The following is a 25,834-nucleotide window of genomic DNA, read 5'->3' on the forward strand; positions in this document are numbered from 1 at the left end:
AATTCTCTGAACTAACATTATAAAAATTGTATGGTTGACCGTAAGGAGAATTAGAAATTTGATCTGGGAGTTAAAGGGTTCACCACTTAACCTTCCACTATCACATCCAAATATCTCTTTGGCGAACGCCCAAGTCTCTAAGGAATGTTGGAACGCCGTGAATAAGCAGCTAGACGCCCTTACAATTGCTCCTTGTGAATACTGGAGTATACAATAGTATATTCAACTTGTGTTATCATGTAACGTGGAAATTCTCTGACAGTCTATATTTGGATACTGATACTGATATTAAATTTCGCAAATTCTGGTCATATCCCGGTCTCGCCTTCCTTTTTCATCCCACATCTCGCCTTTAACATATCTCGTATTCCACATCCCGCAACGATTTGAAGCCTCATCCCGCATCCTACCAGACTTATGTTGGACTCTCCCTTGTACATAGAACGAGATAATAGGGGTCTTCAAATCTAGCGATCTCCTCTATCTTTTTCCTCGATCCGTCGAGCCAACGTTTTTCAGATAAAATCTGGACCCACGATTCGTTAAACGGTGCTTTCCTTGGTTAAAAATTTCGCACCCGTGAGTGTATATGCGTTTTATTTTTCTGCTGATTTTGCGAAAATATAAAAACATGTCTTACATGCTGCACGTGATCTAAACAAGATACTAGCATGATTCAGGTTAACCTCGCTCGTGTTCGCATCTGATATATTCCTTACAATGAAGGCCTCTAAATGCACACGTACAATTATTGAAATATTGTTACTGGACAGTCGCAAGGGAGCTTGAATCTATTTTTTAAGGTAGATCTTGCGATTGGTCGTGTCAGTTGCAGCTTCCCGAAAGACAAATCCATTCCTCTGAAAAAAAAAGACTGAGAAAACTCCCTCTTAGGAAGATTGAGTACAACTGAAACACTTATAAACATTCTTCATGTTTATTATTCAATTAAAGAACTACATGAGCAAAGCACAAGTTAACAATCACAAATATTACCAATACTACAAAATAACCCAGCCACAGAGTACCACGCTGCAGCCATCATTCGTTTTAAAATATTGTATCGATCTACACTAAATACAATATACATTACATACTTACTCGTATTCTAATGAGTTTTTTTTTTTGTACAAAGCATCTACTGTGCTGTCATGAAATTAAACACAATTTTAGAAGTGACATACGAAATGCGCAGTAACAACTACATGAATACTATATATAAAACATTGCAATTTTAAAGAGCGGCATGAGGAACACATTCATCAAACTCGTCTCGTGCAAAATAACACTTGAATAAAGACTATTCATGCAACGAAGCGTATACCTTCAGCTAGTCGGTCGTCAGTCTGAACAGTAGGCGTTTTTCAAGTTTAACTTTCATTTCGTGTCATATTTTGTAGACATCGTTTTGTTCAAACTGTAGCATTTTAAGATGTTCTGAATTAATGGCGGATAAACAACGCCTAGTTTCCATGCTTATCTTTATTCGGTTTGGGAAAGAACAGTATCGCCTGTTTCATGAGTTTCGCACAATTTAAGCTAAAAACAGCAGCTAAGACTTCGAAAATTAAAATAAATATGCCGAATGCAGTTGAAAAAGCTTCAATACACAATATTCATAAAATTCAAGTCCTTGAATCAGTTAAAACGAACAAAGGCAAACGCTATAAAGTTTAATGTCACGGGTTTTGTCTACTGTAATTATGTAAAACAGCCAATTTTCAGGACTGTTATGACGCAACAAAAACCACGGACGCCGTGAATAATTTAAAAGGAAATAATGCTCTGGAAAAAGTCGCTAACCGTGAACATGACCTGAAATTGATCACCTTACAATGGAACATGCTGTTAGAAACATGCTATATTCTCGGAGGTAAGTATAGTCTCTGTAGCTCAGCGTAAATAGGTGTTCACTTCAAAATATGTTTTTCTTGTGCCAAACGAGCAGACAAATCGAGTCGCCATCTTTAGATCAAATAAAATTAAATAACTTTAGATGACATATTCCTCGTACTCAATGAGTAAGTGGAAAAAAAAGCATCCCCGCGTTCGTATCTAATGGTACTACAAAAACCTTGCAAAAAAAGGAGAAAATTCAAACATTTCTACTCCATATAAAGTCTTTAGGGGCCACAGTCTTACACCCACAAGTCTTCGTTCTTTCCACCCCCACCCCCACCCCCACTACCATTCAACTTAAAAGTCCTGTCACTGGAGTTTTCATTCTCGTCTCTGACTGAATTAGAGGCCGACGGTCTTGGTGAACTCGACATAACCTCCATGGGGAGATCATCCCTTGAACGACTTCCCCGGGAATAGTTGTCATCAGATGTATAAGGAGGTGGGATGTTATTCAAGCTCTCCCCCCAACTGCGTTGCCTATCTGATTCTGAGGAGATGTCTGTCACTCCAGAAGGCTCACCATCCCACTGATCTCTCGCTCGGCGACTGCCGTTTCGCCACTGATCATCGTCGCTTTCCATTCGGCGAATGTTCGGATCCCTTCGGCTACGTTCGTCGGGCGTTCGTGGCAAGGAGGTGGCTTCGAAATCCATCGGGGCACGAGCGAGTTCCGCATCGTACTGCCAGCCTTCATTCTTCATTTGTTGTTGTAATTGACTATGGCTCCAAAGGTTGGCTAGTACCTATAACAAAACAGACGTTACTAAAAGTATTCAGATTGGTCGTACTGTATTCTAACACATTCGGCGCGTTTTTGATAAAGGGACAATCAGCATCACCAAATCAAATCAAACTGTCAATTAAATGATCATGCAGAAAAGTAGCAAGGTCTTTAGTATATTCAAACTGCTCTAGAGTGTTAAGAACAAATATTTGCCGCCGAATCTTGTTGCTAAGTGCCAAAGAGTGCTGCGCGCCACATTTCCATTAGTTTCATGGGTAAATGAAAAAGAAAACTGTGCAATCTGAAAATCTGATTCCATATCAAACCCGGTAGATAAGTAGCCTTGGTAAAAAACAGAAACAAAGTAAAATTACATCTTTCTTTCGATCTGGAAGAATGAGACAAACCGAGGAACACAAACTGACTTCCCCAAAACATTGGGTTTCTCATAGCGACAAGTAACTCTTGGCTTGTCCCTCAAAAATGGAAAAAATTAAAAAAATGGACACACACACACACACACACAAAATGAAGCTAACAAAAATTTTCATGAACTTAATCATGTCTGTACCTGATTGGCTATTTTTATGACACGGGGTGAGTATACCCTGTTCTGATCTGTTGCTATCCTTACAATCTTTTGAATGCCTTTGGTCTTTCGAAGGTATCTGTAAGAAAAGAACACGACACCAAAAAATCATACAAAGACGTGAAACACTACTTGTCAACATTCTTTACAAAGAAATTTACTGCAAAATGTGTAAAAACGTTTTCTCACAATCACATAAAAAAAAAGTCTTTAAGAGATACCCAGGGACTGAAACCCAAACTTTAGAAAACAAGGCCAAAATAGACCTCTTTAGCTTGTATGCTTTTTTTACCCGTTCCAGGTTTTAAGGGATTTTCCAGCTTCATGTTTTATAAATTATTCTTACATATGCTCGTGAATAAGGCGAAATTTGAAATAAAAAGTTCTCTAGAGTATTATCACATGACCTGACGAACACGAAAAATTGTGTGCACCGCTGATCTTCGTAAAAAAAAAGGTAATAACTCTGAGGACAAAAGGGAAACAGAACCTTCACAATGAACTATAGAGAAACACTGTGGCAAAGAAAATACTACAAGAAATAGAGCAGGATACAACGAATTACACTCACTTGGCGTTTTTGTCATTTTTGTTGGTAATCTGATAAATGGCGCACAGAAGAGAGGCCACAGTCGGATCCTGCACGAGTCGTTCTTCTTCCTCCCCTGTGGGGAGCCTGTGGACCAAGTGTAATACGGCTTTCTCGCCTGAAATGAATAAATAGGTAAATAATGACAACGTCGTCTGAAATTGTCTCCAGAAAGTTACCGCTATTTAGTCCATCTTATTTAATAGTGGTACAACTCCTTTAGACGAACAAATGCATGATTGAAACGGTGAACCAGGCCTTTCGAGAAACGGGCCAAGGCATAATGGTGCATAAGAAACAGTGCATACTAAGACGAATCAAAGAAGAGTCTTACCAACAATTTTCTTGTTTTCCGAGTCAACGCACATGTTCCGAAGGGCAATGGCTGCTGCGCGGATTGTTGGATCGTAGTCAATTCTTAAAAGCTCCACAAGCTGTTGGATTGCTTGTGCTCGTCTTGTATCCCCACGGATTTTGATTGCCCACTGAAGAAAAATTAAAAATTATGCAATCCATGATAAACCTATCATAAGCTTTCAAGACCCTTTTGCTGAAAGCAAAATCCAAAGTAAACCGTTTTGACAACAAACAGATTTGATACACGGAGAACCACGATAAGCGTGCAATGATAGTTCACAACAATACAACCAGGCCATTGTTTGGTTGGGATTCTTTTCGAACGAGCTTGCAAAAGTGTTACACCTGAGCCTTTATCTTTTTTCATTCAGTAGAGATTGAAATTTGAAATTGTGCCATGAATAGTACAATGTCAACACTCGAGAAATCTTCACTGCGGTCAGTAAGTGACTCTCTAGTTCCTCCTTATTGCTTCCTCTGTAGACATTTTCCCGTACTTGAGACCGGCCAAGGACCTACCTTCCAAGAACAAGCTGTCAAGTTGTGCAGAGCCCCTGCCGACCCCTCTAAGGTTTCGATGTTTTTTGCCTTCCGTAGCAGCACGTAATATTGTTGTACTGTTTCCGGCTGCCAAATCAGTTCAACCCCTTGCGGTGGACCCCTCGGTCGATCCATGGGTCTCTTGTCATTGGGCACTTTTTTCTTCTTTCTTCCACCGCACCCGGCGAAGCAACCCTGGCTTTGTTGTTCTTTGACGGCAGCAGGGTCCACGTCAACGTCAGCGTCGTCATAGCGATCCCTGTCGATCTCACTTTCCAGCCGGTAAGACAGGTTTCTTAGTGTGCACACCGAATGCTCAAGGCACTAAAGCAAGAGAGAGGAAAAATTAATTTCTAAGTTAAACCTTCAGAACTACATGGGGAAAGTGTCAAAAATTGCCACGAAGGTGGGACATAGAAAAGTTACAGTCAGGGATTCGAATTCCAGCCAGTTTACATTTAACGGTTGAAAAGCTTAATGGGGAGATGAAGTACATATCTAGTTTGTCAAAGCACTTGCTGTAACCTCTACGTTGATTAAAACTTAGAACGGCTGTAGATTAAAAATTAGCGGCAAGTAAACCACTAACAACAACGAAAATGTGACGAGCTGTCTCTTCAATTTGGTGGTGAACTCAAACTCCATATTTTTTATTGAAATGCCTCAAAATTTGCAATCTTCCCCTGATGTTGTTTCTATATCTTTGAGTACTACTGTAGTATCACATTTAGCAAATCATAAAGTATTTTAAAATCGATAAATCGTTAATTTTTACAAAACCGTTAAATCTTTATAAGGATAGGTGTAATTAAAACAAGCGAGATTGTTTTCGAATAAATTCGCGCGGGGAAACGGACAAGACCGAAAAACAAGCATCTTTGGCATTTCTGCTCCGTTACAGGCCAATGGTTGTCTTCGCCAAATGGTTCCTGAGGAACATGCCACACAGGACAATATGTCTCACTTCTGTTTGTTTCTTTATTTAAACATATTTTCGATAATAGTAGACCAACGATGGTTGATCAATACCTTACCTTATTATCATACTGTTCACTCTTGACACCAACTCTAACAATCCAGACTAGACAGTCGATCAAGTCTTTCTCGTCCCTCAGTTCTTGGCGGGCCCTGGTGCCGGCCGACGACAGATTGCGCACGAGTCTTGTGGCATGAACGAGAACCGCTGGCCAAGGTTCAGCCCTTACTGGCGGCTGCCCACGTGCTGCCACAGCCGTCCACTCAGAGTAAGTTATAATGATAAGAATAACGATAATATGCAGGCAAACCAAGAGGATTCTGAGACGAAGCGACTGGGAAAGACAAGGAAGCAATATTTTTATTAAGGTAACTACAGTACCACCCAGATAAAATCTGCTGAGGAATTTCAAAATGGTTCTGTTTTAGATTTAGGCGAGTGTGAGTTAGCTAACGTGTAATAACTGAGAATGTCATAAAATGGAAATAATTTCAAGTTGTGTATAGTAATAGACACATGTTGCGCCAAAATGCCTCACCTCAACCGACGATAAGTTGCATAGAACTCCTACAATTGCCTCTCTGTACTACATAAGCAAAACACAAAAGAAAAAGGTTAAAATGACGTCTGCAAAAAGAGAATCAAACGCATCATAGCTGGCCTACCTACCTCTGTCTTTTCCGTTTCCTGCAGGATTTCTATAAGAGCTTCAATTCCACCACAGTCGGCTATGGCCAACTGTTGAAATAAAAAAATATATATGTTGAAAAATAAAATGAGAAGGACTGAAGCGAAAGTTTTGTGATCACTCATCATGAAGGCACTACATTAACAGCAACTTCGTTATTTAGTAAAGATGACCATTTTCACCGAGAAAAAAAACACATTGGACCGTATATTAGATAAATTAGTAGAACGTTTCCTTAGCGTGCTCAGTTGAAAATGTTACCCATTTCGGTTCCATTACTTTAATTTCATGGTGTTTAATGCATGTTTAGCTTCCTATTGCACTTAAATCCAAACACTGCGGGGAAAGAAAGTGACAGTTTCATTCTGCATAATCAGTGACTGAAATGACTGAAATGGTGTCAACGACGTTGACAATTTTATAGCAAATGAGTCACGTTTTGCATGAAAAAGATGAAAAAGAGGGAGAAAGAATACTAAAAGTGGACACAGAGAAAAGTTAGAGGTATTCGTACCCTGTTAGCGTCATTTTTCATACTGAATGAGAGGTTCCTCAAAAGACAAACGGCAGCATATCTAACACGCCATTCAGAATGTCTCAGCAACCTGACAATCACTGGAATTCCACCAAGGTCTCTGTTCCAACATAAATTCCAACAAAATGATTAGTGAGTCAGATAGTAACAAAAAAGTTCAACACAACTGAACTAGCCTAGTAGTACAGTCAGACGCCATCCGTTGCGTTAAAACGCAAAACTAAGAATTACAATTAGATTGTTAACCCAAGAGCTAAAAGCTGGTGGGCAGTGAGAAATTTATACGAAAGAATTCACCTCAATTTCTTAAGAAATTAATTTGCAAGCCTTCTAAATCTATTGCATCATTGAAGTAGAATAAGAAAAAGAGAATAAGAGCGAATCCTTCACCAAGAAAACGATTCCATATTTTTTAGAAAACCTGGTATTTTTAAAACGTGCGTTCGGAACAAGAAGGGTTGGTCCGCTAGAAAGTGGAGGTATCCCCCCCCCCCCAAAATGATTGTACCTAGACACGTTGTATGACAGTTATCAAATTAGTCCCTGAAACGTTTGTGACAAGGTAATGCTTACAAGTGTAATGCATTAAACTGAACACCTGAAGAAAGAACCCCTGCCAAAAACAAATACAAAAAGAGTTCTTTCTTTGACTGGGTTTTGTACATTACACATATTTTCAGTGTAATAACTTACACATGCAGGTGACACTCACACCTGTGAAAAGTGGTTTATCTTAATCCGCTTACAATATCGTCAACTCAGTGACACTAAATATGGCAAAAGAATGTGCTATACCTGACTTTATCCTTCACATATTCTTTACTGTAACATAAATGTTGTAAATATCCAGCAGCATTGATGATCTTGACCTCATCTCCGGATTGCATGTAGTCAATCAAATCTGGAATATCTGGCTCTTGACCAACTGAAAAGAAAAAAGTGTGGAAAAGGGATCAGATAATAAATTGAAAAAAAAAGAAAAAAGATTTCTCAAAACGAATACTCCACTCAGTGTTGGATCATATTTTTGCGCGATAATTGAACGCTCAGTGAACTTAAGGGTGTTGAGAGAAATGAGAAGAGAGGCCCAAGCAAACAAAATATTAGAAACAAATGCCAGCTGTTTCGTAATTGGAATTTTTAGAGTGCTTAAATTTTGAGTCATGAGGTGTTTTATGGAACTACCTTCTTCTTAACTTTGGGAAAATCGAGCGCGAAATGTATTGCTTAATGTACAACGTTCCAAACTAAGCCCTTACTGAACTTCCAACATCACAATGAACGATATCTGTTTGCAATTTTCCTACACTATGGTACTTTTCTGCGATTTACTTTAGCGTATCTCCCCTCTAAAAGAATAATATTCATCTGTTTACAGGCACTTTATTCGGATGACGGTGTTTCCTCACCTAGTCGGCCGTAATTCCAAGAATCTAAAGAAAGAAAGAAACTAAACATTCAGTTCGGAGTAATATTAGATATTCACTAAAAAACGTATGTACGTTTTAATACTAAGAACAACTAAATGGATTGCCGAAATCGAGATTGCCGTTTCCAAGGATTCGTAGTATAGTCCAAAGAAATAATTTACGCCAGTCAAGCAAGAGTCTTACTTAAGGTATCCACTGTATTCATATTTGGCCATAAGATTTTGCACGCTTTTGTTCAGATTGGTTTTTTCAAACTACATGTAAGGAACCCTCATTAAACCTATTTAGTTTTTCTCTTTATTAAAAAGGTGCATAGGAAAGAAACAACGTTTGGTAAAATTTCTCAAGACAGGCAATAGCTTCGTGACGATTTTATAGCCATTGAAAATACGAATAAAAACAAAATTTGCATTGGTTTGCAGCTCACCAAGTGGAAGATCGATCTCATTGGTTCGTCCACCGATCCAGCGGCCTCCTTTGAACACGTAGCGCTCACCACGGGCCAAAGAAAAAATTACAACTTCATCTAGCAACCAACGAGAATTAGAGCCGGAATTATCATGGCCTACGCGAAGCATCTTGAGCTGTAAGGTGAAAAAAGGATGATATCCATTTAAGACCACGTAGGAACTCACACTGCAAGGCATGATGGTATGGCCCATTTTATCACCAATGGGTTTCCTGTACCTCAGCTGGTCGAGCATTAAATCATCAAAGCGATTGGTCTTAGGTTCGACTTACACTTACATGATGAACGTTTTAAAGCAAGATCAATTCTTGCATCACGGAGTCATACTAATACCAATCTATCAAACTTTGGCGCAGACAAAGGGAGGGAAAAATTGATTGCTCCGTTTTTATATTCCATTCGCAAAAAAAGACTAGTGTTTACTCTTTCACTTACCCGACCAACATCTCTGGCCCTGATCCTGAATCTATCCAGCTGTCCTCGGTGAAAGTAACCCTTTCCTTTGTTTTTGAGGTCGATTTCTTGAGTCTCGCCGTCCTCGCCGATCATTTGGAAATAAACGTTGGCGTCTGTGCCAGCGTTTTCTTCAGCGGAAGTCTTAAACTCCACGTCATATTCGGCGTCTGGAGATACAGTAAAAGGAAAGCTTAGGAGGTACGTTACACGCGTACGCCAAATTAAATAAGGAAACGGAGTCTTTTTCATTTCTAACTTGCTACGTAGCCCAATCTCTTACGCGCAATGAAACCCATAGTGGAGTCTTTCGGAAAGCGACCTCTTGGAGGTGCTTATAAAACCCCTCTGTGTCAGGAGAAGGAGAAAAGTTACAACAATAAAACTAGAAGCGAATATCTTCATTCCACATTCTAAAAAAAATAATGGATAGAAGAATGTGAAACGTAATGGAAAGTAAAGGGGGTTAAAGGGATCTACGAAACCATACTCTCATCAGAGGGCCGCTCTAAGCAACTCATTATTTATGCTGTGTAACCACTCACTCTAACAGACTGATGGAGGCTAAGCGATTCAGGCGAAAGATTTCCTAGAAATACCGATTACGTTCCAGTCACATTCTTCCACAAACAATAAGACTGCCTGGGATGCCCTCCCACTCCCATTCCAGCGACTGAAGCTACTGAAGGTCTCCTCAGCTTCATTAAGCTAAAAAATTGTGACTTCTTCATCTTTCCTTAAATGAACAAAACAACTACAATAGAACCCTTTTCAGCCGAACTAGATAAACTTGTACTTCCAGCGAACTTAAATTCAAAGCCATTTCTCTTGAAGCACGTTTATCAGTCGCTCACTGTCAGCTTAAGCCGGACTTTTTGGTATGTATCTCGACCTGTTTTCGTTTTTCTGAGCCGTTCGAGATAATGGGGTTCTATTGTATCTCCTTGCATAAACAAAGATAGCATTTAATTTTCAGAAATACTTCTTCGATCGGAATAAATGTTTTTATTTCCCGCTTTTGAAACAACACAAGCTAGAGAAGACAGAAAAATCTCTCTTACCACCAAACCCGGAGGCTCCAGTTTTTGAGAGTAAAACGAAAATGCGTCATTAAAAAGCACGAAACAACTCAATTAATTAGTTTCAGAAATGCCTTCACAAAATCAAAGTCATAAGAATATTCCCACTATAAAGATATATATGTTGTTTATACTGATTTGCATTTATGACTCAGATTAGCCTAGAAGAAAACCACGCTTCAGTAACACCAACCAACTGAAAAAATAAAGAAAAATTCTATTTTGTCACTCACAACGGTATCACTAGGTGACATACCTTGTAAGTCGTCTACAACGGTGGGTTTAACTTCTCCGTCAATGTCATCCACTGCAGCAGAAAAAAACTTGGTCACAAACATTGTTTGAAACTGAAATATGTGGGCATCTACATACAGCAAATATGTCTCCCGATTCTCACTATCTTTCCAAGGAGGTCGTTAATTAAGCCTCACTTTCAGTAATGTTTTTGTTGTTTTCTTGTGGCCATCAACATTAGGGAGGGTGAGATACGGGTTATCATACGACAGCCCTTACTCTCCAAGAGCTAGTACTTTAGGATACCAAAATAATAATTGTACGTATTTCCCTTCATATTTACCTGGGTATAAGACTGCTTCCTTCCGCTGACCAGGCCGTTCACCACCGAGCCACCCGTCACAGCGGAATTTGTAATGTTCATCTCGTACAGGGATATCGACATCAACTTCCTCCAAGAGCCATCCGGGGTCTTCTCCTCCGTTGTCATGACCGATAACCAGCTTTTCAAGCTGTTCAACGAACGTTTGCCAAAAGTAAACAGAAAAGATCCTCAGCTTGGTGAAGTCACCGTAAAATAGGATGGGGAAGTTTTTCGGCATAAGGAGATTTTATATAATTTCATAATCGTTCTTTTTTGTTTGTTCGCTCATTCAGCAGTCGTTTTAACCAACAACAGAATGCAATACAAAATATCGGATAGTTGGATGTAGTGGATCAATGGTACAGTAGTGAAAAATGTACCTTAAGGTAAATGGTCCTGAGTTGGTGGTTCGTGTTTGCATGGGTCTATTCAACTTCTTCGATACTACTGCACCTCAGTAATTTATATTTTGAAGTTAATTTAACCAACTCAGTTTCCTACCTTTCCAACATCTGCTGTTTGTACAACAAACTTATCAGCTCGTCCTCGTTCGAAACGTTTGAATGTCTGGCTTTCGTCCTGTAGAGCGATTTTTGGCGTTTCTCCTTTGTCGCCGTGCAGCGCAAAATAGACGTTTGCGTCGGTTCCTGCGTTTTGTACATCTGCGGTTTTTATTGTCATGTGATATGAAATGTCTAAAAAAAAAAAAAAAAAAAAAAAAAGGAAAAACTTACTTCTAAACAAATCTTTGACCACCGAGCTTCCATGAATTTTATTAAATGTTTAAACATCGTGCACTTTACAAAATTGTACAATCTGACTGGTTGACGGGAGTGCATACATGGTAGCCCACCTAAAAAATCCCGCGTTAACAAGGGTACAGCGAGATTTTATGGCGTCAATGTTCATTTCCTTCTGTTCCGTATTTCACAAATTCATGGCCACAATTTTACCAATGAAAGCAAAGGTCGCTATTTGAACGATATCGCGGTTGCACGAATTAGATCTTCTTTTAATTCTCGAAAACAAGAGCGTCATGGTGGGGTAAGAAATTTGACTTAAAATTACACTTACCTTCCAGTTCTTCTGGTACAGGTTTTCCTGGGACAAGTTCTCGGATTATTTTGGTGTTAGAGTCATCTTTTCCTAGCCAGCAACGACATGGGAACAGTACAGTATCACCTTCCTTGCTGGTAACCGTCACCTCTTCCACAAACATAGTCTTGCCGCGACCGTACCCGTCATCTCCGATGCGAAGCTTTGTTATCTGCAAATAGAAATCGGAGAGTTCTTACAACGTGCAAAAAAAGTTCGATTACAAGAAATTAAACTTCATATCAGATATTTCTACAACGATTAAACACTTATTGAAAAAGGAAATTTCTTTCCATATTTTATCAGTTTTTAAAATTCCTCAAGAAATGAAGAAGACATGAATATAAATTTATGACTTAATTAGAGATTTTCCAAGAACTTCAGATTCTCTGTACACATGGTACCGAGCAGAAACACAAAACCAGTATGTAATCATTCTACACAGACTGACAAGCAAGTAGCAACTACATTATTGCTGACCTTACCTCACCAACATCCGGGCTCTTAACGGACACTTTGTAAGTGTTTCCTTTAGTAAAAACATGAGACCGTGAGTAACCCTCTCGCAGCCTGATCTTGTTAGTTTCACCGTTTCTTCCAACGATTTGATAGAAAGGATTTACATCAGGGTCCAGGACCTCTCCAACTTTGACGCTCACTAAGCCAAGGAAGCAATTTGAATAAGACACAATTAGTTCAAGGATAGCGAAATCTATTCAGATTTAACACGAGACTGACTGTTTTGAATTCACCTTTTGAATTGAATAGCGTGTCAAGGTTAAGAAGAACTACAAAAATAACATGCTGACTGTTTTGACTATCCTCGCTATACTTGCTACCAATGTGTATGAGACGCTGAAAGGTATGACAAAGGTCAAGTGAAACATAACTTTAAGGGGATCAATGTCAGTATCTAAGCAACTGCACACCTACCCCTCCTGACAACAACATACAACTGATGACAAGCTAGGGTTTATGTAGACTAAGTGAAGGGGTAGGAACGAATTTGCTCAGATGCGACGGACATTGATCATTAAAATCTACTAATGTGCCTCAACGGCTTTCTGGAGACACATACAATTTTGAGGGCATTCGTTTCCCTCAAAGCCAACATCTACTCTGCTACAATTTTGATCATGTGACAAAAAAGGAAATCTAATCTTTACCTGTGTACATTCCTTCCTGTCCTGGTAATGAGCCTTGCTCTAGTTAAGTAGGAGGAAACAACAACAAAATCAAAACCCAACAAAATGTGCCAAGAAATTTGCCAAAATTCAGTTAATACATACACAAATTCACCTTCAAATATATTTTAGCTACATTAAATCACTCGTTTGAACATAACAAATCTCAGGATGGGCTAAGTACTGTAACATGAACGTCAAAACTTCTCTCTTTTTCTTTTGTTTTTAACACGAAATACTTCTACTTTTCCATCGCTTTACTTTGGGAAAACACTAGTTTCTGATCGGTTGTGAAAAGTTTTACGCTCTTCGATTACTCGTTACCAAAACTTACAGTATGTTGTAATCATTCGCTACCTTAACGCACGCTCAACAGAGCTTACAGCATTACCTGGAGTAAAATCGATCGCAATGTCCGAGCCTCCGAGCCAGCGGTTGCAATAGAACACGTAATGCTCGTCCTTCTCGTCTACGTCAATAGTTATTTTATCCAACAGCCAACCAGGTTTAACGCCTTTATTATCCCGGCTGATACGAACAGAAGTCAGCTGTATGGGATAAAAGACAACGTCTTTAAATCAAACGAGCAATTTGTGGGATCCATATGTTAAGAACGGGAGACTGAACAAAATTAATCCCACTCTGCGAAGGGAGTGAAACCCCGTGTGAACTCGTGAAAACCGGACGGGTATTTCACCCAGAGCTACAAGGAACACGTGACAAACAGCTGCAAAATCATTAACACAATCCGACCAAACAACTTTAAACTTTTTCAAAAGAAATATGTTCCAAAAATAAGGAATTTACTCTCTCGCTCCGTTCAAAGTTGTCCTAGGCAAGTGTTTTTTTTAAGTTTCAGACAACGGTTGAAATTCTCTTGAGGGGGGGGGGGGAAAATCAAACGCGCATGTTCAGGACCACTGAGAACATATTAAACTAAGAGGAACTGGTACTGAAGTACGATTACTAAAAGTGACAGGAAATGCAAAATGACAAACGTTAACATGAAATGGAGAAAAGAATTAAATTTGATGGTAAAAGATAAACCTAAATTCAGAGAAGAAACCAAAAACAAACAAACAAAAAAAAACTCTATCAATACCTTTCCGATGTCTCGTGTCCGGATCAAGAACTTGTCCATTCTTCCTTTTTCAAACCTCTTTTTATCTCCTTCTTCTCTGAGAGAAAAGTTCTGTGTCTTTCCTTTTTTTCCAAACATCTGGAAATTCACATTGGCGTCTGTGCCAGCGTCGTTTTCGTCCCCAGTCTTTATCATGATGCGATAATCCACTTCTATAAATAAAGATAAAAATTATTATTATATTATAAATCAGTGCATGCACAACAACACCAATAGTTTTAAACAGAGTAAAATGAATTTACTCGTAACACGCTGTTATTTGTTTTTTGTTTAAAACGTGCAGTTTGATATCGTAATCGTTAACATTTCAGAATCTTAATTTCGCTAATGACGTTGAAAAATAAAAGATGAAGTAATTTAGCTACTGATCATCTTATTACCTTGTGACAAATCTTTTGTTTCAGCTGCAAAAAAAATAAGAGAAAAAAATGTCAGGTTTTGCATGTCGTCGCAAAATACATTAAACGGAGTACACCGTTTCACTTGCTTTTCTAGTCGTAATGTACCGATTCCACCTCTTTTCCTCCACTTTTTTTTAAAGTCTTGTTTGTCTTAAACACATATTTCATTTGTGACGCTGACAGACTTACACAAAGAAAATCTCACATGAAATCTCTATTTACTTACCAGGTATCAGGTCAACATTCCGCTGACTTCCCATGAGCCAGCGATGACAAGGGAAGATGTACTGCTCGCCCTTATCCGGGACATCAATAGTCACTTCCTCTAGATACCAGTCCGGATCGCGTCCAGAATTGTCATGATTCACGCGAAGCTTCTCGATCTGAAACACAAAATATTAAAAAAACCCGTTTTTGAGATCTTGATACTATCCTTGTAAACCTATCATTTACAGCGACTTTACAGGTCTTCGATGTAACAATAAGAAGAATGGTCACGGTCTTGGAAATAGGTTGCAGACCGCTACCAAAAGCTGAGTAAGGCTTCGTCTCTCCTAAGTTGCCCATGATGGCTGTATTGATACAATAACCACTTCATCTTCTAAAGCTTAAAAAAGGACTTCGTTGATAAACTTCCAGTAGAGGTAAATGGCGGTATAAAGCCGACGTTCTTAGCGACAACCCTCATTCAGAACAAAGGTATACCAAGAAATATTTTCCTTGCCATATCGGAAGGTCGACTTCATAAGGGAACGATTCTTCACGAGGAAAATAAGGAAGGGAAGCTTTCAGTTCTGAACAACCATAAACACACCTTTCCAACATCCCGTGTGTCCACCTTAAATTTATCGCTGTTTCCTCTCTCAAACAGTCGTAGACTCTTGTCTTCGCTAAGTAGAATAGGCTCGGTTTTACCGGTGTCTCCAAACAGTTCAAACTGCACTTTAGCCGATGTGCCAGCATTTGGTCTGTCTCCAGTCTTGAATGTTACTTGATAAGTGGTATCTGAGGAGGCAGAACAAAGGAAGGGATTGTGGGTAAAGAAGGAGGGAATGGAAATTATATGGTTTCTTGGGCATTTATCCCTTACCACATACGGTGACTTACCAAGAGGCACTTCATTTCCCAGGCCTGGTTCCACGGCTATTTTATCCTCGTCCCCAGTCCAACAGTGACAAGGAAAGACCACTCCATCTCCACGTGACGCAGTCACCACAACCTCTTCGACGTAAAGACCTTTACTGGGGATACCAGTGTGGCCTGCATCTTGGCCAACTTTGACATCCACGATCTAAACAAGGCAGAGCAAGAAATTAGAATATACCAGAAGATAGTCAGGCCAGTCCGTTCGTACGCCCTCTCTTGGTCTGTCTATCTACCGAAAAGGTTTGTTACATATCCGTGCTGTTACGAGTACAGTGTGTCTTATAATTCCAGTTTTCGCTGTGTCAGACTGCTCCTGTCTGCCTGTTCGTCTGCTTCTGCCTCAGCAGTTTTCGTATCAAAGTTTTCTGTGTGTCTCACCGTCTATTGATAGGTCAGTGTGCTGGTTGTGTTCTTGTGTTGATTGGTTGTGTTCGTGTGTTGATTGAAATTTACGATAGTAACATGAACACCTCATTTCACCATAAGTAATCAAGACTTAAAATAGTAAAGAAGGAAATCCACTTAAAACAAACTCTGAAAGTCATGAACGGTTTGCAGATGATATGATCCAGTCTAACCATGTGATGACCTGCTGACTTTTGCGATGCGAACAAGCGTATAAACTGTGCGACAACTGTGGTACACTTCGATTAAAAAGGTGGAAAAAAATCTTAAAAGCGCAGGCACAAGACAAATGGAAAATTTCAAAGCCTTTGTCGATAAGTCTCATTTGAATGGTCAAACATTGGGATTCAATCCACAATTGCACCTTCCACTCTACACCTTTCAAAACGACATTTGTATTTCACAAAATACTTTCTTGGGAAATTTAATTACCCTGGGATTTCCAACCCCGAACTCACCCGTCCGATGTCTGCAACTCTTGCCACCACCTTGTAAATGCGGCCTTTCTCGAACTTGTCATTAGGACCATAACCAGGCTTGATTTGAATCTGTCCACTTTCTCCCTTCTCACCAACAAGCTGGATCCACACTGGAGCATAGGGGTCGGCAACTTCGCCCAGCTTAAGATGAACTGCAGAGGGCGCAAATTAGTATGTCTACTAAATAAAACCTTCCCATTCCTACTTTATAAGAACCTGATCGAATTCTGATACATAAATTATACCTAAAGTTCACAAGAAAATGATTCTGAAGATGATTTTACGATTTATAAAATTACATTCAAATTTCAGTCAAAGGTAGGCCAAAAAGACGACTGATAGGATAAGTGAGACGGAGATGATTGAAAAGGATAGGACACTGTTTAGATTGGGTAAAACTGTGCACTTAACACAAATTCACGTACACGTCTGTTGCTTAAACATTTGTTAATGTCCATATCTCTTTGCTCCTGGATATAACGAAAGAACAACTTGAGAGAATTGACCTATTGATAAATCTCACACTGATGGTTTTAGTAATATGTAAAGTCTTTCTTTGTTTCTGGGTTATAATCACTCCATGCGGTATAGCTGAAATAACATTGGCGTATGTTCAGAATCCAGTACCCCTGAAACTTACTGGTATATAGCTCAGTCCTTGTTTTTTCATCGACTGGAAAAAAAAAAGAATGGAGTATTATTAAACAACAATTTCTATAACATTAGAGAGACTACATCATTAACACGCAAAAAAACAATTCATTTATAACAATTCAAAATTAATACAACTTGCAAATTGATGAAATCAGGACACGAATTCAATGGCGTAAACTATAAAGTATAGAACAAATATTTCTACATAGTTTTTAAACCGTTCATGATGGACCTAAATGTTCTAAAAATATGCTCTTCATTAAAGTGAGGTCAGAATTGGAATCAACCAGGTGACTGGCATATCCTGACTAAAGAAGCATTTTGAACATACTTGGATCCAAGTTGACTTCCTCTCCTGCAATCCAGTTGTTGTACTCGAACACATAAGTCTCGTCTCGTGATGGGATTTCAATGGAGAGTTTCTTTAGATACCATTCCGGGTTACGGCCAGTGTTGTCGTGGCCAACACGAAGTTTCGTCAGCTGAAATCAAACACGTTATCGTCAGTTGAAAGAGTGCTATCTGTTTTCCTAACGCGCTGAGAAAGAGAAACTATTCGAAGGCAACTGAAAAAAAAACCCTGTCGTTTATTCCCTGGGATTATAAATTACACCTTTCTGACAGTAGCACGTGAGCATACAGGAGATATACATTGTTCCCACCTCGGTGGATCACGTGACACGAATCAGAGCAGTCATTTTACACGAGTCTGATTAAACAAAGTTCATATTATCAACTCTGCGTCTGTCTAAGGTTTTCGCTGCGTTTTACACTGACAGCCAGTTATACTTCTGATCGCTATTTATTCTAAACATATATCATACACAATACTAACGTTTTCGTCTTGTTTTTCGATTCTTCTACTTAACTACAAGTAGAGGATTGACTTATATTTTCCTTGAATTCAGATCACGAAGATAAATGCAAACTCGTCCCAGTATCAGTTGGATTCCAATTACATATCTCTCCTTCCATTGTGGGTGGAGTCCTAGACTATTCTTTGGTAAAGTTGTCACACAGTTTGCCCGTATGTGGGAGTTTCATTCACTAGAAAAAAAGTAAAACACACACACGCACAACCGCCATACCCAGAGCTCGACCTTGGATTGTTTAACAACCAATCCAGTCTATTCACCTTTCCCACATCAGCAGTTTCCACAGCAAACTTGTCAATTCTTCCGCGTTTAAACTTTGGCGCCTCCTTTTTGTCTTCACTTCGAAACTCAATCTTTTCTGTCTGTCCTTTTTCTCCAAACAGCTTTACATAAACAGTAGCATCCGTGCCAGCGAAGGGAACGTCCTCTGTCTCGAACGTCATGTTGTACAGAGTACCTGACAGAGATAGTGCCAGAAGTTATTATTATCTTCACCGCAGTGGGTGCTTGACAACGCGGTGGTGACATTAAGTGTTGGTTACACAACGCCTTCGTAATAACCCTAAATAAAGGTCTCCCGATCACTGATGCTAAGTCAGGGCCACACAAAATTAAATCAAAAATCATCCTTGAGTTCTAAAGCTCTTTTGTCGGGGCCAAAAATGAAAATACCAGAAGAACAGCGAAAGACAACTTAGAATGAACGGAACTGGAATTTGTCTCCGTGGATCTGATAACAGAAATAACAGTGTAACAATCACTTCTGTGATTGTCAGCAGTGGTGGCTGACAAAATCACTTCTGTTAATTTGTTTGCTGTCTTTAAAAATACAGTGAAATTCATATCTTTACTTACTGTCTAGCTGCGGATGAATTGTCTCCCCTGGAGTCAAGACTCTGGCTGTTTTGCCGTCTCCTTCATCTTCAGCGAGCCAACAGCGGCAAGGAAAGATCACAGGATCCTCACCAGTGGATTGAACTTCGATTTCCTCAACGTAAATTCCCCGTCCACTTCCATGGGCATCACTACCAAGAAACACTTTGTTGATCTGAAAATGTAAGCAGTAATTTATTTTAAATCAAATCGAATTGAATTGATAAGGTCCTAAGATTGTGTATGGCATTGAACTGAGTGCAAAGGGTGCAAGAGTCAAACTGTAGAGAATTAACAATACGCCCTGTTACATTAAAAAAGTTTCTGCAAAAGAAAAACTTTAGAGGATTTTGCCAGAGTTCTGAAAATGAAAAAAAAAAAAAAAAAGAGAGAAAAATCCATGATACCTTTCCAATGTCCTTGATATTCACTGATACTCTGTACTGCTTTCCAGCCTCAAATCTTGTCCCATCAGAAGGTGTGAGGTATATCTTGCCTGACTCGCCTCTATCTCCGTACAGGATCATATACAGCTTAGCCCAAGGGTCTCGCACTTCTCCCAGACGGAACAGAACTACAAAACAAGAGACGAAAAGTTTACTTGAGTGTCAAACTCTATGGCAGCTGAGAAGAACACAATCCTGCAGAAGTTGCCTTCTTTACTTTCGCTCTAAGATCTGACTAAACGTGAACCCATGCAATTCAGTTGACCTGAAGAGTACACTCTAAAACCTGACCCATTTCCATAACCACTCCTACAGTACCTCAAACTCGATCATCGATTCTCGAAAACTTCAAGGATCGAGGCTCGTATTGACAAATTCCTTGTTGTTGGCAGGTGTTCACGTTCAAGTCTTATAGGCGCCTCTTCCCTGACGCTTTTAACCGATGCCATCGCTTTTTCCGCACTTTCCGCCCGGTACAACATTTCCCGCGCCTTCCACAGGTAAAATCTCTTCCAGGCTCTATTTCCCACGGCGTACATATTTTCCTGCGCTTACTCAATTTAAACTTACTGTCGTATGTGGGTTGCATAGTTTCTCCAGGTTTCAGAACTCGAACAGCCAATCCGTCTCCCTCGTCTTCTGCCAACCAACAGCGGCTCGGGAAAATGACAGGTTCCTCGTTTGGCGCTGCGACTTCGACTTCCTCCACGAAAACACCATGGCCCGGTCCACGACTTTCATTTCCAAGACTGATTTTCTCGATCTAAAAACACAAAAAAGTTTTGTAACTTCACTTCACACACTCCAGATAACTTTGTATTCACCAGTACTAGTTAAGTCATAAGGAAAATGAGAAGACAGATTTCTGATAAAGTTGACGAAGGGCAATGCCCAAATTCAAGGATTAAGTCTATTTTCCTATTGCAAACATCAAACTTTTCGTGGGATTTTACCCATGGGATGAAAAAATATGAAGCACAATCACAGCTGAATCATACTAATTGCAAAATCTAACCACGCAATATACGCATAAAATCACATCATGCAACATGCAATAACCACACCTTTTGCCTTGCTACTTAAGGTTAACAAACAAGTTTGGCAACTAACCGGTCCGATATCTCTAATATTTGCAGACACAGTGTACAGCCTTCCTGGTTCGAACTTTTTGCCGTCAGATGGTGCTAAGTAAATTTTTCCAGAATCGCCTTTTTTTCCATGAAGAATCATGTACAACTTAGCTCGAGGATCCATCACCTCCCCAAGACGGAAGGCAACTGTTGAAAAATCAAAACAGGCATGCAGTAAGAATTAGACCATTTTCAGTCGTGTCGAGAGTAATCCGCGACCGCATAGGTTTCCTTCAACACTCTGTTATATGTTTTAAAAATTCGCGCCACATTGCCAACCAATCAGTTGCCTCCATTTTCCCGCACTTCAACTAACAGTTTTACATATCATTTACAGCGAATGTTCTTTGGTACATTTTCACTTGCACCTTTGTTTTGGAAGGCCATTGTTATATCTTTGGCTTTGATTTACAACTCTATATTGAAAAACGCCTTAATGTTGTTCTTGTACTAATTGAAGCGCGGTTGAAAGTTCATTTTAGACCTAGACTTATCTGGAGGTTGCAAAATTATGTAAAAGGCCCTATTCGCCTTTCCAGCCATACCCTTAGTTTTGCGCTGTGATTTGTTGACATATAGGGCCGGATTTGGAAACGAAGTTTTCCAAATGTCTAGCAAAACTTTGTTCTCAGCCATGTCCAATTTAGCCAAACGTTTCATCTGGGGAACAATATTTCAGAGGGTACGAGGCTCATTGAATTTGTCATGACTGGCTCACATCTACTTACTGTCGTAAGGCTGTGTTAGTGATTCACCAGGCTCTATCACACGCGCTGTTTTACCATCATCTTCGTTTTCAGCGAGCCAGCAGCGACAAGGGAAAATTACTTTGGGAGCATCAGGAGCTGTGACTTCGATTTCCTCCACGAAAAGTCCTTTATTACGACCCTTGCTATCGTGACCAATGTGGACTTTTTGCACCTGAGGCGAAAGAAGCGATCATTGTATATAGGTGGCAAACATACTTTTTTTCGTCCACTGTTTTGCATCTGCAGCGGTAATAGGTTTTTCGATTTCTATTTCATCATTACAAAATGCGCTATGCTTCTGTTTAACCTTTTCACTGCCACGTGAGGCAAGTAATTTCTCTTCAGAATATCACTACAGCATCCAGCAGACAAGTGTTAAAATACACTGAAGATAATTATCAACAAGGAGATTATTATTTGATTCCATACTAAACTTTTAAATCTTCATGCAACACACGAATATACGAACACGAGAAACGTATCATAGAGAGCAAAGAAGGTTACTTCAAAGACCTTGGCAATGAAAGGGCGTGACCAATTGTTTAATACAGTACATAACAATAGGTTGAAATCAAAGAAAAAAAAGTTTCTAAACCAAAAGTTAAATTATTTCACGTATTGCACTTGAAGCTGTTTAAAAACAAGAGACGAGAATATTAATGACTTACATTGCCGATATCTTTAATGTTAACAGATACTTTGTAGAACTTGTCAGGTTCAAACTTGGATCCATCAGGCAAAAGATAAATTTTCCCGGACTCGCCTTTGTCACCATAAAGTACCATATACAGCTTTGTGTTGGGGTCCAGGACTTCTCCAAGACGAAACCCGACTGTAACGAAAAAAGCAAAGGAGTTACGTGACGTACCGTAGCGTTGGAGTTATGTGACAAAACAATTGGCGATTCTACGTTCAGCATGTTGGTTCTCGCGCGTTTAACACAAGTTTTGCAATGAGTGCATTTGTAAAAGGAAACGAAACGTACATATAAGCTGCTTCTAGAGCAATCATGTGTTATATTTCTATAAGACTAAAATAGCAGAAAGAGATTTTGTGACATACAGAGTAACATCGTCAGAAAAAGCTTACCAGGTCACGAAATACGAAGTTTTTAATATAAATAAAGTATAAACAACTAGGGCTTGACAGCAATTTCTGACATACGAATGTCCCCTGGTCTATATGAGCTTGACGGAAGCAACAGAAAAGATTACGTAACAAAGATGTCGTGTATCTTACAAAAGAAAATAAGAAGAATTGAAAAGATTTTTAAAAAATCCCATCTATACGCTTGGAGAATGCGACCGATCATGGCACTTTTTTATGTCTTTAAAATATGAAAACAAAAATAAACATCAAACTATAGAATCGAACGGAAATTTTCCTTACTATCATACTGTGAAGTCAAAGACTGTCCGGGCACTAATACCCGAGTAGTCTGTCCGTCATCTTCATCTTCAGCTAACCAGCAACGAGAAGGGAACACCACTGGAGGACCACTGGGCGCTGTGACCTCTACCTCTTCTACAAACACACCCTGGTTGGGGGACGCACCATCGCAACCCATGCTGATGTTACGGACCTGTATTTGGAAGGCACACACACATGAGGTGCTACTACTTATCAATACTTGCCGTTATTCAATATAAATTTCTCTTCTGCTTATTTTTGTTTTCCAGAAAAGTTTGGTATCATTGGAAAATGCCAGTCAAAGGCTAACCAAGACGACAAAAGATGTATTAAAAAAAGGGGGAGAAGAGAAAGTGGAAACATCATTCTAACACGTTACGAACGAAGTAATTTACAATAACCGAAAAAGTAAACAACGTACCAAGATGCAAATAAAAATTGGTTCGTAGGGAAGCAATTTGGCGAGGAAATGGCACGAATCTGTTGCGAATCCAACTTTATTCCTTCAATGTTTTTTTTCTTTTTCGAGAAAAAAGCTTCTTACCGATTGCAGTTCCAAAAGATCTTTTGACAAATGTCCAGTATACATATACAAATAACTCTACCCCACCCCCACCCCCCACGTCCCTTATTACATGTAGTTACAAGTAACTTACCTTTCCTACGTCGGTGGTGGTAACAGTAACAGTGTACAACTTTCCCGGTTCCAGTCTTCCTCCTTCTGGTGTCAGATAAATCTTCTCTGAGTCTCCCCTGTCTCCGTGAATGACCATGAACAGCTTGGTGTAAGGGTCCAGGACTTCGCCGAGTCTGAACGAAACTGTTAATCGAATCGTAAAAACAATTAACGTTGACATGTCCATTCACGACTGCTTGTAAAAATCATGGGTGTACTTTCTCCGGATTTCATCGAGTTGCCACGTTCTTAAGAGTGAATAATCACACCACAAATAGGGAACAGTGAATGATATTAAAATAATTCCCGAATAATAGGCACGTCAGAACTGGCTGGCGAAGACAATTCCATTCAAAATTTATTAAAGAGAATTTTAAACAACAACAATCCATTCATTTTTAAATAACAGGTGTGGTATGTCAGTCCTAACTAATATTGACCGAATGTAGTTTCTGTACGCTACGATGTGCCCTTACCTTGATATTCCGCCATCTCAGGCGCTAAGAATAAAGTAAAAAAAGAAATGGAAATCAGTGGCTACACGTTATTTACATCCACCGAAACCGGTCCCATCCGTACAATGAAATCCACTCGAAGGGCAGAACTGGAACAATATCTTAACTTCAAGTGTCAACAATGAAACTGTGATCAATTTTGGTTCCTGCGTGGTGAGGGAAAACCAGAGAAACACGGGAAAAACATCATAAGGGGAGACCCACGATTATGCAAGGCGACGAAATTTGCAAGAAGTTATTGCTTGAGTAATCGAGTTTAGCTTATTCTAAATATGTTCACACTGCACAAAACGTAACATTAAAAAAAATCAAAGGCGCCTACCAGCAGCAGACTCTTGTGTAGCCTCTTCAACAGTAATGCTCTCTTCTTGAACGGCGTTCTCGTCAACTGCGAGAAAACGATAAAGTAGCATGTTTCATATACCGCTAAACTTACCTACGACCAGTTTACTAATTCTTGGAGTGAATTTAAGAGATCCTCGCAACTATAAACACTACTGAACCAGTAGTTGAAATAAGACAGTCTTATTTCAACTACTAGTTCAGTAGTGTTCTTAGCTGCGAGGATCTCTTATATTTGTTTCTTCACCGCAGTGCACATCTATGATTTTCATATATCTACAATTATTAATTCTTGGAGTGTTCTTTGGCCAATCAGAACGAAAGAATGTATCAAGCAAGCGACAATAGGCTCAAGAAAATGACTAAACCGCAGCAAATGAATACAACCAAGAACGGCGAGAACAACAGTACCCCCTTTCCCAATTATTTCTCTTCCTTCGTTTCCTTTTTTTAGCATTTTTTGTTCGTGAAGAAAAATTGACCTCACTCTTCCTGAGAGAAGTCCTGTTCCAACGAAGGTTACCAATCCATGATTTTCTAGTATTTCCTCAAAATTCAATGGTATTCAATTTTAGTATATACTAAATCAAAGGATAACGTCGAAGGCGCACTCTGATTGGCTACTCAAACTCCGAATATCCTTTGCTATTAACCTCTGAGCGACTCGCGCAGGATTTGTGCCCAAAAATATTGTAATCGTTACAAGAACAATTGAGTTAAAATCATCTTTTTGTGCTATATCTTCTTACTGTTTTGGCATACAATGAAACAACTATTCCAGAAAAAAAGGCGTTATAAAGACCTTAGTGAAATTTTTTACTTCGTTTCTTCATTTCTGAGAAGAGTTTTCACGAATTGTTAGTACTACTGTGTAGTACAAATGCGTGAGACTCGTTTTCTTTGTCTAGTAAAGTCAAATTTTGTTTTCTCTCTTACCAGGGTAAACTTCAACTTCAACTCGTCTGTCCTCGTCACCAGTCAGCCAGCGGTTGCATGGAAACATGTACTTTTCGTCCCTGGTGGCAATATCGATCTTCAGGTATTCTAAATACCACTCTGGATTAGGACCCGTGTTATCATGACTGAGGCGAATCCTTTCAACCTAAACGAGATTGTGGTCATAAATCAGACAAAGCGAAATGGAACCTGAAAAAAATAGGTAAACCTAGATTCACTCACTTTGCCAACGTCCATCGTCTGCACAGTGAATCTGTCCGTTCGTCCTCGATCAAATCTCTTCAGTGTTTTTCCAGATTCTTGCCGTAACATGATCTTTTCTGTTTGACCTTTGTCTCCAAACAGCTGCAGTGTCACGTTAGCATCAGTGCCTGCATACGGCATGTCGCCTGTCTTAAATGTCAAGTTGTAAGCAACATCTGGAACA

At 39.5% G+C, this 25,834-nt stretch overlaps 1 protein-coding gene across 4 annotated transcripts in view; it reads right to left on the bottom strand.

Moving 5' to 3' along the window:
• Positions 1 to 924: 924 nt before the first annotated feature.
• The window catches only part of LOC131797932 (lipoxygenase homology domain-containing protein 1), a 38,603-nt gene continuing 13,693 nt past the window's right edge, over positions 925 to 25,834 (bottom strand). For 3 of the 4 annotated variants that reach the window (XM_066163409.1, XM_066163410.1, XM_059115597.2), the window contains exons 10-51: positions 25,630 to 25,826; positions 25,387 to 25,552; positions 24,431 to 24,496; positions 24,070 to 24,093; positions 23,574 to 23,737; positions 22,897 to 23,089; positions 22,176 to 22,339; positions 21,487 to 21,679; positions 20,739 to 20,905; positions 20,199 to 20,391; positions 19,590 to 19,756; positions 19,165 to 19,357; positions 18,570 to 18,766; positions 17,766 to 17,916; positions 17,421 to 17,453; positions 16,760 to 16,932; positions 15,858 to 16,041; positions 15,565 to 15,755; positions 14,977 to 15,133; positions 14,730 to 14,753; positions 14,311 to 14,501; positions 13,600 to 13,756; positions 13,191 to 13,229; positions 12,510 to 12,682; positions 12,004 to 12,196; positions 11,431 to 11,624; positions 10,909 to 11,077; positions 10,588 to 10,638; positions 10,314 to 10,337; positions 9,235 to 9,422; positions 8,758 to 8,914; positions 8,310 to 8,333; positions 7,696 to 7,825; positions 6,880 to 7,000; positions 6,347 to 6,415; positions 6,216 to 6,263; positions 5,736 to 6,011; positions 4,681 to 5,025; positions 4,139 to 4,289; positions 3,787 to 3,922; positions 3,198 to 3,294; positions 925 to 2,645 (exon numbers count right to left, since the gene is read on the bottom strand). In XM_066163409.1, the coding sequence (XP_066019506.1) occupies positions 2,139 to 2,645; positions 3,198 to 3,294; positions 3,787 to 3,922; positions 4,139 to 4,289; positions 4,681 to 5,025; positions 5,736 to 6,011; positions 6,216 to 6,263; positions 6,347 to 6,415; positions 6,880 to 7,000; positions 7,696 to 7,825; positions 8,310 to 8,333; positions 8,758 to 8,914; positions 9,235 to 9,422; positions 10,314 to 10,337; positions 10,588 to 10,638; positions 10,909 to 11,077; positions 11,431 to 11,624; positions 12,004 to 12,196; positions 12,510 to 12,682; positions 13,191 to 13,229; positions 13,600 to 13,756; positions 14,311 to 14,501; positions 14,730 to 14,753; positions 14,977 to 15,133; positions 15,565 to 15,755; positions 15,858 to 16,041; positions 16,760 to 16,932; positions 17,421 to 17,453; positions 17,766 to 17,916; positions 18,570 to 18,766; positions 19,165 to 19,357; positions 19,590 to 19,756; positions 20,199 to 20,391; positions 20,739 to 20,905; positions 21,487 to 21,679; positions 22,176 to 22,339; positions 22,897 to 23,089; positions 23,574 to 23,737; positions 24,070 to 24,093; positions 24,431 to 24,496; positions 25,387 to 25,552; positions 25,630 to 25,826 (6,437 nt within the window). In that variant the 3' untranslated portion in view covers positions 925 to 2,138. The remainder of the gene's footprint in view (positions 2,646 to 3,197; positions 3,295 to 3,786; positions 3,923 to 4,138; positions 4,290 to 4,680; positions 5,026 to 5,735; positions 6,012 to 6,215; positions 6,264 to 6,346; positions 6,416 to 6,879; positions 7,001 to 7,695; positions 7,826 to 8,309; positions 8,334 to 8,757; positions 8,915 to 9,234; positions 9,423 to 10,313; positions 10,338 to 10,587; positions 10,639 to 10,908; positions 11,078 to 11,430; positions 11,625 to 12,003; positions 12,197 to 12,509; positions 12,683 to 13,190; positions 13,230 to 13,599; positions 13,757 to 14,310; positions 14,502 to 14,729; positions 14,754 to 14,976; positions 15,134 to 15,564; positions 15,756 to 15,857; positions 16,042 to 16,759; positions 16,933 to 17,420; positions 17,454 to 17,765; positions 17,917 to 18,569; positions 18,767 to 19,164; positions 19,358 to 19,589; positions 19,757 to 20,198; positions 20,392 to 20,738; positions 20,906 to 21,486; positions 21,680 to 22,175; positions 22,340 to 22,896; positions 23,090 to 23,573; positions 23,738 to 24,069; positions 24,094 to 24,430; positions 24,497 to 25,386; positions 25,553 to 25,629; positions 25,827 to 25,834) is intronic. The other variant, XM_066163412.1, reaches the window with a different exon arrangement.

Source organism: Pocillopora verrucosa, chromosome 3 (genome assembly GCF_036669915.1).
Source record: "Pocillopora verrucosa isolate sample1 chromosome 3, ASM3666991v2, whole genome shotgun sequence".
Classification (NCBI taxonomy): domain Eukaryota; kingdom Metazoa; phylum Cnidaria; class Anthozoa; order Scleractinia; family Pocilloporidae; genus Pocillopora; species Pocillopora verrucosa.